The 12,500-nt window shown below is 36.5% G+C and overlaps 1 protein-coding gene across 7 annotated transcripts in view; it reads right to left on the minus strand.

The window, feature by feature from the left end:
* The window catches only part of LOC144980739 (uncharacterized), a 105,424-nt gene that overhangs the window by 11,998 nt on the left and 80,926 nt on the right, over positions 1-12,500 (minus strand). For all 7 annotated transcript variants that reach the window (XM_078928470.1, XM_078928469.1, XM_078928472.1 and 4 more), the window contains exons 8-11: positions 12,089-12,208; positions 8,760-8,858; positions 1,341-1,441; positions 210-466 (exon numbers count right to left, since the gene is read on the minus strand). In XM_078928470.1, coding sequence (XP_078784596.1) covers positions 210-466; positions 1,341-1,441; positions 8,760-8,858; positions 12,089-12,208 — 577 coding nt within the window. The remainder of the gene's footprint in view (positions 1-209; positions 467-1,340; positions 1,442-8,759; positions 8,859-12,088; positions 12,209-12,500) is intronic.

Here is a 12,500-nt window from a genome sequence, read left to right on the forward strand (position 1 = left end):
GTTTCTGCTTCTACCCCACACTGGAGCGCAATACTCCGCGGTGGAATAGCATAGTGCCAAGGCGGACGTTCTCAGGAGCGTTGCACCTCTGACGAAAACCGTTTGATAAAATCTTACATAGATTTTGAATTATTCAAACCTGAAATGTGTCAATAACCCCCCCCCCTCCCCCCCCCCAAAAAAAAAACCCACACATTGTAATATCTTACCTCCTGTAGTACGTTTGGGTCCGTCAATTTCATGTTGAGGTATTTCAAAAAGGCCACGTTTTTAGGGTCGGACTGGTAAATGTACAGGCACAGTCGGTTAGCCAGAGCTTCCTTCAGCTTCTCCATGGTAACAGCCGCAAACTTCCGCTTAAACGTTCTTTCGAATTGCGCTTTTTTCAGCATCAGCACATCGCATTCCCCCGTCGTGATGGACGTGTCGATGTAGGTTTCTAGCCCAAGGATTATCTCCAAGGTCCCTGGATGGAAAACAAAAATAATGCACATTTATATTGCGCAACCTATCCCCCTGGTTGGAGGCTCTGGGCGCATTACAAATAAAATTGTCATATCGAAAGAGAGAAAAATACACACTAAAAGCCATCTTCTCCCGCCACTCACTGCCTCAAACACGCCAATACCACACACACTCACACTCATCCACATCCACACGTTACTACCACATAAACACACTTGCAACACAACACATTCATGACAGATACGCAAGAAGCATTTACAGCTGATCACAAACCATAGGCTTTTTGAAAGTAGGATGTTTTTAACCGATTTTAAAAAATGTTCAGAGATGGGGATCTTCTTAATGGAGCAGGGTGTTCATTCCAAGTAAGAGGGCAAAGTGGGAGAAAGAACTTTCTCCAGCCTTTAGTTTGGTCCTGGGTATTTCAAGAAAGGACGTTTGAAATAATAGTGAAAGATGAAAAATTGAATATTAATAGATAGGAATATTGGTAGATGTCCTATGGCAAGATGGGGACAGAAATCATTACACTTGGACAGACAGATAGATAGTCATGCATACACTCATATACACTTACACACATACACATAATATATAAACACATAGAAATACACACAGAGGTGAGATGGGGTTGAAGAGTGGGTAGATGATGACAAGGATGATGATGATGATGATGATGATGATGATGATGATGATGATGATGATGATGATGGTGATGATGATGATTATGTGACAATGATAATGATGATGATGATGATGATGATGATGATGAGGAGGAGGAGGAGGAGGAGGAGGAGGAGGAGGAGGAGGATAAAAATATCAACGACAACGATAATAATGACAAGGATAACGATATAGATAATATAACAAATCACCAATTGTCTCATTTGCTCCTAGGATACAAATCTGTTGTGGTTTGTGGCCTGCCATTCGTTTCTTTCTTAGCACATGTGGGGCCTGAATCTCTTCTCGCTCCCTGTAGGATGATGGATAGAAAGAAGAAAATGCTATAGGGAATGAGATTAGCGGAAGAGTAGCGTCCCTTGATTGGACGTCACCGGCTGAAAAGTTATTAGAGAGAGAACGTCATGTTGGTTGTGCGCATGCGTCTCTAGTCCTCGCTTCCGGAGACACTTCACGGAAAGCGAGGACGAGAAAGACGCATGCGCAAAACCATGTTGACGTTCTCTCTGTAAGGTGATGTCCAATCAAGGGACGCTACTCTTCCTCTAATCTCATTCCCTATAGCTAGTCCCATAAAACACTTATTATATAATTTTGGTTGTACATATTTGGTCATAAAACCTTTTCATCCAATCACTGTCCATTCAGATCATCTGCAACTTTTCAAAAATCAATAATACCAACTTTGAAAATAAGAACGATTATAAATTAAACTTCTACACTGGCATAGTCAAGAAAAAAAAAAAAGAAAAAAACGGATGAAAAAAAAAGAAAAACACATTTTAAAAATGTTGACCTCGTCAGTCAAATATTGATCGTTCCTGACGTCATTGAGGAATTTCGTGGTCTCAGGGTTGAAGGCTTTTTGTTGTTTTTTTTTTCACATTTTAATCGAATTTAGGTTTTCTACACATTTCAAAATATTTTTAAAAAATATTTTCTTAGTGTAAAGCAGTAAAGCCTCCACGAATGACAACAACAACTACAACAAATACAACAACAAATACAACAACAACAAATACAACAACAACAAATACAACAACAACAAACAACACAAATACAACAACATAACAATACACAACAAATAAAAAAAACTTACAACAACAACTCAACACAATACAAAAACAACACAACAAATACAACAACAAATACAACAACAACAACAAATACAACAACAACAACAACAAATACAACAACAAATACAACAACAAATACAACAACAACAAATACAACAACAAATACAACAACAACTACAACAAATACAACAAATACAACAACAAATACAACAAACAACAAATACAACAACAAACAACAACAACAAACAAATAACAAACAACAAATACAACAACAAATACAACAAAATACAACAAACAAAATACAACCAAATACAACAACAAATACAACAACAAATACAACAACAAATACAACAACAACAAATACAACAACAAATAAAACAACAACGACAACAACAACAAAAACAACAAATACAAAAAAAAACAAATACAAAAACAACAACAACAACAAATACAACAACAATAACAACAACAACAACAAATACAACAACAACAAAAATAGCAACAACAAATACAACCTCAACAACAACAACAACAACAAATACAACAATAACAACAACAAATATAACAACAAGAACACCAACACCGACAACAACAACAACAACAAATACAATAACAAGAACACCAACAACAACAATAACAACAACAAATACAACAACAAGAACACCAACACCGACAACAACAACAACAACAACAACAACAACAACAACAACAAGTACAATAACAAGAACATCAACAATAACAATAACAACAACAAATACAACAACAAGAACACCAACACCGACAACAACAACAACAACAACAACAACAACAACAACAACAACAACAACAAGTACAATAACAAGAACATCAACAATAACAATAACAACAACTAATACAACAACAAGAACACCAACACCGACAACAACAACAACAACAACAACTAATACAACAACAAGAACACCAACAACAACAATAACAACAACAAATACAACAACAAGAACACCGACAACAACAACAAGAACCCCAACACGGACAACAACAACAACAACAACAACAACAACAACAACAACAACAACAACGAATATAAGAACATGAACACCACCACTACCACCACCACCAACATCAAAAAACAGACAACCAAGAGGGAACAGAACGCCAATAAAATCAGCCCAGGAGGATAAAACTCTATGTAAGAATAATCAAAGAACTTCATTAAAATTCATTTGATTCCAAAGAGCTTATTCTACACAAGCTGTTGCCAGTTTTTCCCATTCTATGTGTGACGTCCCATCCAGGTCAATCTATTACTTATTCAGTTCACATCGGTCTCACACTATTTTCTCTTTGATTTCATTTGATTTGATAAAGGGCTTTGATGTTTGGGCTTATTATTATTATTATTATTATTATTATTATTATTATTATTATTATTATTATTATTATTATTATTATTATTATTATTATTATTATCATCATCAAAATCATGATCATCACCATCACCATTATTATTATTATAATTATATTATTATATTATTATTATTTATTATTATTATTATTATATATTATTATTATTATTATTATTATTATTATTATTATTATTATTATTATTATTATCATCATCATCGTCATATTATTATTATTATTATTATTATTATTATTATTATTATTATTATTATTATTATTATTATTATTATTATTATTTATTATTATTATTATTATTATTATCATCATCACATCATCATAATCATCATCAACATCATCAATATCATCACCATCATCATCATCATCATCATCATCATCATCATCATCATCATCATCATCATCATCATCATCACCATCATCATTACTATTATTATTATTATTATTATTATTATTATTATTATTATTATTATTATTATTATTATTATTATAATTATTATATACTCGTAGAAACTGGTATAAACTCTGGTTCCATCGGTCTTATTTCTTTTCATTTCAACCCGTCACATATCGATTTAAGTTCAAATCGATATATTTTATCGTAAACTGGAAAGAAAGATAAAAAATTATAAATGGAATTGGACTCACTTCCCTTAAAGATAATTTAGAAATAATCGAATTCGAAAAGTGCCGAAGGAAAACAATAAAATATCGACACGAGTGGAAGAAGCAAATCGATTATCCTTATTCAATATCGGGGGAAATTTTTCTTTTGGTTCTGTCTCGTGACAAGACAGAGATAACCTGGCAGGGGTCAGCCGCATGCAATCGTAACCATCGTTAACTTATAGCCTGACACTAGAACCGTAGTCATCGTTAACTTATTGCCTGACACTAAAGCCGTAGCCATCGTTAACTTATAACATGACACTAAAACCGTAGACATCGTTAACTTATAGCCTGACACTAGAACCGTAGCCATCGTAAACTTATAGACTGACACTAAAACCGTAGCCATTGTTAACATATAGCCTGACACTAGAACCGTAGCCATCGTTAACTTATAGACTGACACTAGAACAGTAGCCATCGTTAACTTATAGCCTGACACTAAAACCGTAGCCATCGTTAACTTATAGACTGACACTAAAACCGTAGCCATTGTTAACATATAGCCTGACACTAGAACCGTAGCCATCGTTAACTTATAGCCTGACACTAGAACCGTAGCCATCGTTAACTTATAGCCTGACACTAGAACCGTAGCCATCGTTAACTTATAGCCTGACACTAGAACCGTAGCCATTGTTAACATAGAGCCTGACACTAGAACCGTAGCCATCGTTAACTTATAGACTGACACTAAAACCGTAGCCATCGTTAACTTATAGCATGACGCTAAAACCGTAGCCATCGTTAACTTATAGCCGACACTAGAACAGTAGCCATCGTTAACTTATAGCCTGACACTAGAACCGTAGCCATCGTTAACTTATAGCCTGACACTAGAACCGTAGCCATCGTTAACTTATAGCCTGACACTAGAACCGTAGCCATTGTTAACATATAGCCGACACTAGAACCGTAGCCATCGTTAACTTATAGCTGACACTAGAAACAGTAGCCATCGTTAACTTATAGCCTGACACTAGAACCGTAGCCATCGTTAACTTATAGCCTGACACTAGAACAGTAGCCATCGTTAACTTATAGCCTGACACTAGAACCGTAGCCATTGTTAACTTATAGCCTGACACTAGAATCGTAGCCATCGTAAACTTATAGACTGACACTAAAACCGTAGCCATCGTTAACTTATAGCATGACACTAAAACCGTAGCCATCGTTAACTTATAGCATGACACTAGAACCGTAGCCATCGTTAACTTATAGACTGACACTAGAACCGTAGCCATCGTTAAGTTATAGCCTGACACTAGAACCGTAGCCATCGTTAACATATAGCTGACACTAGAACCGTAGCCATCGTTAACTATAGCCTGACACTAGAACCGTAGCAATCGTTAACTTATAGCCTGACACTAGAACCGTAGCCATCGTTAAGTTATAGCCTGACACTAGAACCGTAGCCATCGTTAACTTATAGCCTGACACTAGAACCGTAGCCATCGTTAACAAATAGCCTGACACTAGAACCGTAGCCATCGTTAAGTTATAGCCTGATACTGAATCCCAAAAGGACTGCCAGTTTGACGTCATTATTTGTTTTTTGCACCGCCTCGTGAGTTGTCGTTAGTAGTGCTCATGGAAACAACTATTGAATACAACTCACGATTTGTTTTCTTTTGTTGCCAAAGACTGGCATTTTCAATTCATTTTTGGTCAGTGTCAGGCTATAAGTTAACGATGACTAGGCGAGAACGCTCTGGGACCTACAGTTTGACGCCATTTTTTTAGGTTTGTGTAGCGTCTAGTGAGTTGTCGTTAGTAGAGCTCAAGGAAATAAGTTATTTAATTAGTTGAACTATTGAATACAACTCACAATTTGTTTTCTTTTGTGGCAAAAGACTGGCATTTTGATGTAATTTTTTATAACGTTACGTTGGCTACGATGCAATGCAGCGACGAAAAGTTAGAAATGTGAGCAGGCGTTTCATGTTCAATGAATAATCGAGATGTTGAAATAGGGTTTGAACTTGGATCCCCATTCCAACTAGTATAGGAGTGCATTGCTTTACCCACTCGACCATATTATGAGCACATTCTGATCTTGTTACCGCCAGTGAGATCATCCAATCATGTGATGACCTCAACAATAATTGTGATCATCTATAGATAGTATGCGCCTGGCTAAGAAGCTCATAACGTTGCCATCCGGAAGTATAACGGACCAACACACAAAACTGTGTGTATCCATGAATGTTTATAGTCAGGTTATTACAGTTTAGTGAGCATTACTCATAAACGCGGATGGCAAAAAACAATAACAAAGACCCGAGTTACGTCATCTTCGAACTATCTATACGTAAAGTTTATGAAGGACTCTCCGATATCATATATATCGAATGCTGTTTTTTCCCCTCTTTATTATTCGATTATCGATAGTAATATTCTTTTTTCGATATCAAAATAAGACATTGCATATCATATCGATAAATCATTATTCCAATACGATATCCATGACACGATTATTGAGGAGTCTGCCATTCTGATGAGTCAAGTGGGATAACTAAGAAGATCAGGCAGAGTGGGTTACGGCCCTTATAGCGATTCTTATGCATTTAATCCTGCTTGACATGCGCACTAACGACTTATTCAGTCTGGGTTTCACACAGCTCAGCTCGTTGGTTTGAGGTGAAGCACTAGACGCTAATTAATCTGTTGTGGTGAAGTGGCCGTTTTTGTTGTTGTGGTTGTTGTTGTTGTTGTGGTTGTTGTTGTTATTGTTGTTGTTGTTGTGGTTGTTGTTGTTGTTGTTGTTGTGGTAGTAGTAATATTAGTAGTAGTAGCAGTAGTAGTAGTAGTAGTAGTAGCAGTAGTAGTAGTAGTAGTAGTAGTAGTAGTAGTAGTAGTAGTAGTAGTAGTAGTAGTAGTAGTAGTAGTGGTGGTGGTGGTGGTGGTGGTGCATGTGGTAGTAGTAGTAGTAGTAGTAGTAGTAGTAGTAGTAGTAGTAGTAGTAGTAGTAGTAGTAGTAGTGGTGGTAGTAGTAGTAGTAGTAGTAGTAGTAGTAGTAGTAGTAGTAGTAGTAGTAGTAGTAGTAGTATTGCAGTAGTAGTAGTAGTAGTAGTAGTAGTAGTAGTAGTAGTAGTAGTAGTAGTAGTAGTAGTAGTAGAGAAGTAGTAGTAGTAGTAGTAGTCGTCGTCGTGTAGTAGTAGTAGTAGTAGTAGTAGTAGTAGTAGTAGTAGTAGTAGTAGTAGTAGTAGTAGTATTAGTGGTAGTAGTAGTAGTAGTGGTAGTAGTAGTAGTAGTAGTAGTAGTAGTAGTAGTTGTTGTTGTTGTTGTTGTTGTTGTAGTGGTGGTGGTAATAATTTTTGTTGATTTCGCTATTGTTAGTGTTGCTGTTGTTGTTGCTGGTGACGATGGTGGTGTTGAAGATGATATGACGGTTATACTTGTGGACTTCATGATGAGAACGAACGCTCGAAACAATATTGTAGAAGTTGATCATAATTATACTCGATATGTTTTATATACATACATACATTAATTTGAGTCAATATAGATAGTTCGAAGATGACGTCACTCAGGTCTTTGTTATTGTTATTTGCCATCCACGTTTATGAGTAATGCTCACTGAACTGTATTAACCGACTATAAACGTTCATGGATACACACAGTTTTGTGTGTTGGTCCGTTATACTTCCGGATGGCAATGTTATGAGCTTCTTAGTCCAGCGCATACTATCGTAGCCATCGTTATGTTATAGCCTGATACTGAAATCCGAAAGGACTGGCAGTTTGACGTCATTATTTGATGTTTGCACCGTCTAGTGAGTTGTCGTTAGTAGAGCTCATGGAAACAAGTTATTTCGTTGGTTGAACTATTGAATACAACTCACGATTTGTTTTCTTTTGTGGCAAAAGACTGGCATTTTGACGTCATTTTTTGGTCAGTATCAGGCCATAACTTTACGAAGGCCACGATACTATCTATAGATAGTTCGAAGATGACGTCACTCAGGTTTTTGTTATTGTTATTTGCCATCCGCGTTTATGAGTAATGCTCACTGAACTGTATTAACCCGACTATAAATGTTCATGAATACACACAGTTTTGTGTGTTGGTCCGTTATACTTCCGGATGGCAATGTTATGAGCTTCTTTGCCAAGCGCATACTATCTATAGTGTACTACTTTAAAACGTGCACATCTCACATCATTTGTGCGGCTTTGTGGTCTAGTGGTATGACACTCGCTTTCGGATCGGAAGGTCCTGGGTTCGAGCCTCGCGCTCGGCGCATAGTTGAGTCCTTGGAAAAGGCTCTTTACTCACATGTGTAAAATGAGTACCTGGCCGTTAACAGCAGTGTCTTTGTCCGAAAAATTGTAATATCGCCTTACAGACGGCATGTGTCGTCCTACATGTTAAATGTTGCTGTTGACCAGGGACCCCTAGTAAAGCGCTTTGAGCACATTTAGTGGATATTGCGCTATATAAAGCTAAAAAAAACTTACTCAGTGACCAAATGTGGCAACAGCTTCTGTAAATCACAATACATCTGTTGGAACTGTTTCTTGTAGGCCGGGCAGTCCACCTGGATCTGGACATCTCCACTGGAACAATGACAAAAATCATACAATTAACCAGTAGATTTTTGACCAATCAAAACATGGAATTTGTGACACACCCTCACACGTGCTCGGACAAACACAGTTGCTTGTTTATAAATAGTAACGTGAATTAAATCGACCAATCACTGATCATTGTTATTGTCTTTATACCGCCAAATGGGTGACTAGTTATCACACGATTTTCTCGGTCAGATAATAAATGTTTAAATTTACATATAGATAGTATGCAGATGACGTCACTCAGGCCTTTGTTGTTGTTTTTGCCATCCGCGTTTGTGAGTTGTTCTCACTAAACTGTATTAACCAGACTATAAAAGTTCATGGTTACAGATAGTTTGTGTGTTGGTCCGTTATACTTCCGGATGGCAATGTTGCGAACTCCTTGGCCAAGCGCATTCTATCTATAGTTTTCTGTGTTAGTTCTACTGATCAAGCGGTTGAACAGTGGATATTTTACTTAAACACATACCATCGATAGTAAAACCTGTGTAGTTTGCTGTGTCTACCAATCACTGCCATTGTTTATATTATGACGATTGTCCGAGAGGCGTGGTTATCTACCTGTCTATTATTTGGACTCACTCACTCACCGATTCACTCACTCATTCACTCACTCACTCACTCACTCACTCACTCATTCACTCACTCACTCATTCACTTACTCACTCACTCATTCACTCACTCACTCCGTAGCCACTTCTACATCGTTAAGTTATAGATAGTTCGAAGATGACGTCACTCAGGACTTTGTTATTGTTTTTTTGCCATCCGCATTTACGAGTAATGCTCACTGAACTGTATTAACCCAATTATAAACGTTCATGGATACACACAGTTTTGTGTGTTGGTCCGTTATACTTCCAGATGGCAATGTTATGACTCAAAGCTCAATTTTAGAAATACTTTCTAACCAACTCGATATGTGCAGTCATTGCTGTAAGATAAAGATCTGGACAAGTGTATAGATAGAATGCACTTGGCCAAGGAGTTCACAACATTGCCATCCGGAAGTATAACGGACCAACACACAAACTCTGTGTAACCATGAACTTTTATAGTCTGGTTAATGCAGATTAGTGAGAACAACTCACAAACGCGGATGGCAAAAACAATAACAAAGGCCTGAGTGACGTCATCTGCATACTATCTATATTGAAGGTGCCAGACAAAGCAAGAAAGAAAAATACAATTACGAAAAAAAAAACATCCCAAAAAATCAGTCTACCTCGACTAGGGATCGGTAATCAGAAGGTCTGAGGTTCGATCCCCAGTCGAGGTCGACTGATTTTTTTATGGGTTTTTTTTTTCTAGTATTTTTCTTTCTAGCTTTGTCTGGTACCCTTTCATACACACTTGTCCATATCTTTATCAAGGCCATTAGTACGTTTGTTTACCAGACCTGCAAATATGTGCACGTTGATATAAAGTTACCATGAGAGAGTGTTCGGCTTTCGAAATACATAGGACTGGCAAAAATGTATGAACGCCATTGTTTCCCTTTGTCTGAGACAACAACAATAAAACTCACCGTATAATAAATATTGCTATTGTCTCCCCTTGGTTATTTCTTTCCTTTCTCATAATATCATCGATCTCATTGGTCATTGTTTTAACTTGTACCAAGGGAAGTAACTCTACGTAAAATTGTTTCCTTTCTAAATATAGAACATGCTTTTTGCTCCTTTGGGGTTAAATAAAAGAACGTACTAAAATGATAAGTTTTTTTTTTTTTTTTAAGATAAAATCGATGCGTCTCACCGCAGGTTTTCCATGACCTTAAACCGACGTTGACTAAGTTTCAGGTCTGATAGCCCAAATTATTATAGGCTCATTGTTGTAATGGAAATACACTCAAATCTAAGCAAAATATTGTCCATTACAACTACTTTATATCAAACCCATGATTGCGTTCGGTTATCAGACCTTAAATCAAACGAGATACATGAGCGCGTCGTTCGTCTCATTGAGAAACAAAAAATGATATAAAATCAAGAACATCGACCAGAAAATAAGGAAGTTATCATAAAATTATAAACTTTGAGAAAGTTATTTTCAAAATCAAATCTGTTACAAAAAAGGTTATTTCTAGACCGATTTTTATGAGACAAAGACAAATTTTCTCCATTTTTCAAGCTGATCATGATTCCAACAATGAAGTTTTCAAATTTATCGCAATTAGATTATTTGTCATTATTATTATTTTTTTAAAATGCCCAATTGACTGCTCAGGAAATGAATACGTAATCCTTGGCGGCTAGTGAGTTGATATTAAATTTTGCGTATCCCTTTCCCACGCAGACGCGCGCGCGCACACACACACACACACACACACACACACACACACACACACACACTCCCCTGGCAACAATTTATATTTTTGACCAGTTTTAACAATTAATTCGGCTTTTAAGCATCTGATTCGTTACGACATAATAATACCGTTTTGAGACGATGGGTCACAAATGTTCACTCTCTGTTCATCCAAACATACTACCGTTTAGATACGACTGGTCACATTTTGTCACGGCTTTATCCAGAATAATACCTTTTAAAAAATGTGGAAAAATCGATTATCCTTATTGTTGATGCCTTGAAAGTTGTTCGGGAGTCCAATACGAACTGGTGGCAAAGATCAATTTCTTTTTCCTAAGGATTTAATTGATTGGATTTGCAAAGAATAGGCTTTTCAATTTACGTTTCTAGGAATTTTTCTAATTTTTTTGGTGAAGTGAAACTAGTTATACTGATTGAAAGCAATTAAGTAAAAATGCTTCTGTGGTTCGTCCGTGTAGGGTAAACATTATCACCTACCCAAGGATGAGACAGATGTCTACGGTTTGTTCCTGCAGGGTTAAATTATCACTTATGTGAGGATAAAATACATGTCTTATGTTTGTCCCTGTAGGTAAATATTACAACTTACTTGAGGATAAAATGTTATATAACGCCTGTATCTGATGGGTAAACATTACCACTTACTGGAGGATAAAATGTTATATAACGCCTGTATCAGACGGGTAAATATTACCACTTACTTGAGGATAAAATAAATGTTGTCCAAGACATGTCTCTGACGGGTAAACATTACCACTTACTTGAGGAAAAATTGATGTTGTCTAAAGCATTCTCTGATGGGTAAATATTACCACTTACTTGAGGATAAAATAGATGTTGTCTAAGGCATTCTCTGATGGGTAAACATTACCACTTACTTGAGGATAAAATAGATGTTGTCTAAGGCCTGACCCTGGCGGGCAAGTTTGTCCCCAAATCCAATCGTCTGCTTCTTGAGACTGATGACCAGTTGGTTTCTCTGTTTGGGAGACCACAACCTGGAAAAAGAGAATAATTTATTTTTATTTTTTTTTTTTTTGGATAAGAAAGTGGTCTACATTTACCAACAGAGATATCATAACTTATTTAACCTGTAAGATGTGTTTATTTTATAGGAAATATCACAGACTTCGTGAAAGCAGTCAAGACATTGCAGTTCTTGGCTACGAGGCGAAAGGCTTAAACAGAAATAGATAACACAATTTTGCCAAAAGGTCGATTTAGAGACGGTTGTAATAAAAATACATTTTCCAGAAGAAATTATTTGTAAAAGTTAAAGGAAAACTTTCA

Source organism: Berghia stephanieae, chromosome 10, assembly GCF_034508935.2.
Source record: "Berghia stephanieae isolate SIO BIC M18660-M18661 chromosome 10, UCSD_Bste_1.3, whole genome shotgun sequence".
Lineage (NCBI taxonomy): Eukaryota > Metazoa > Mollusca > Gastropoda > Nudibranchia > Aeolidiidae > Berghia > Berghia stephanieae.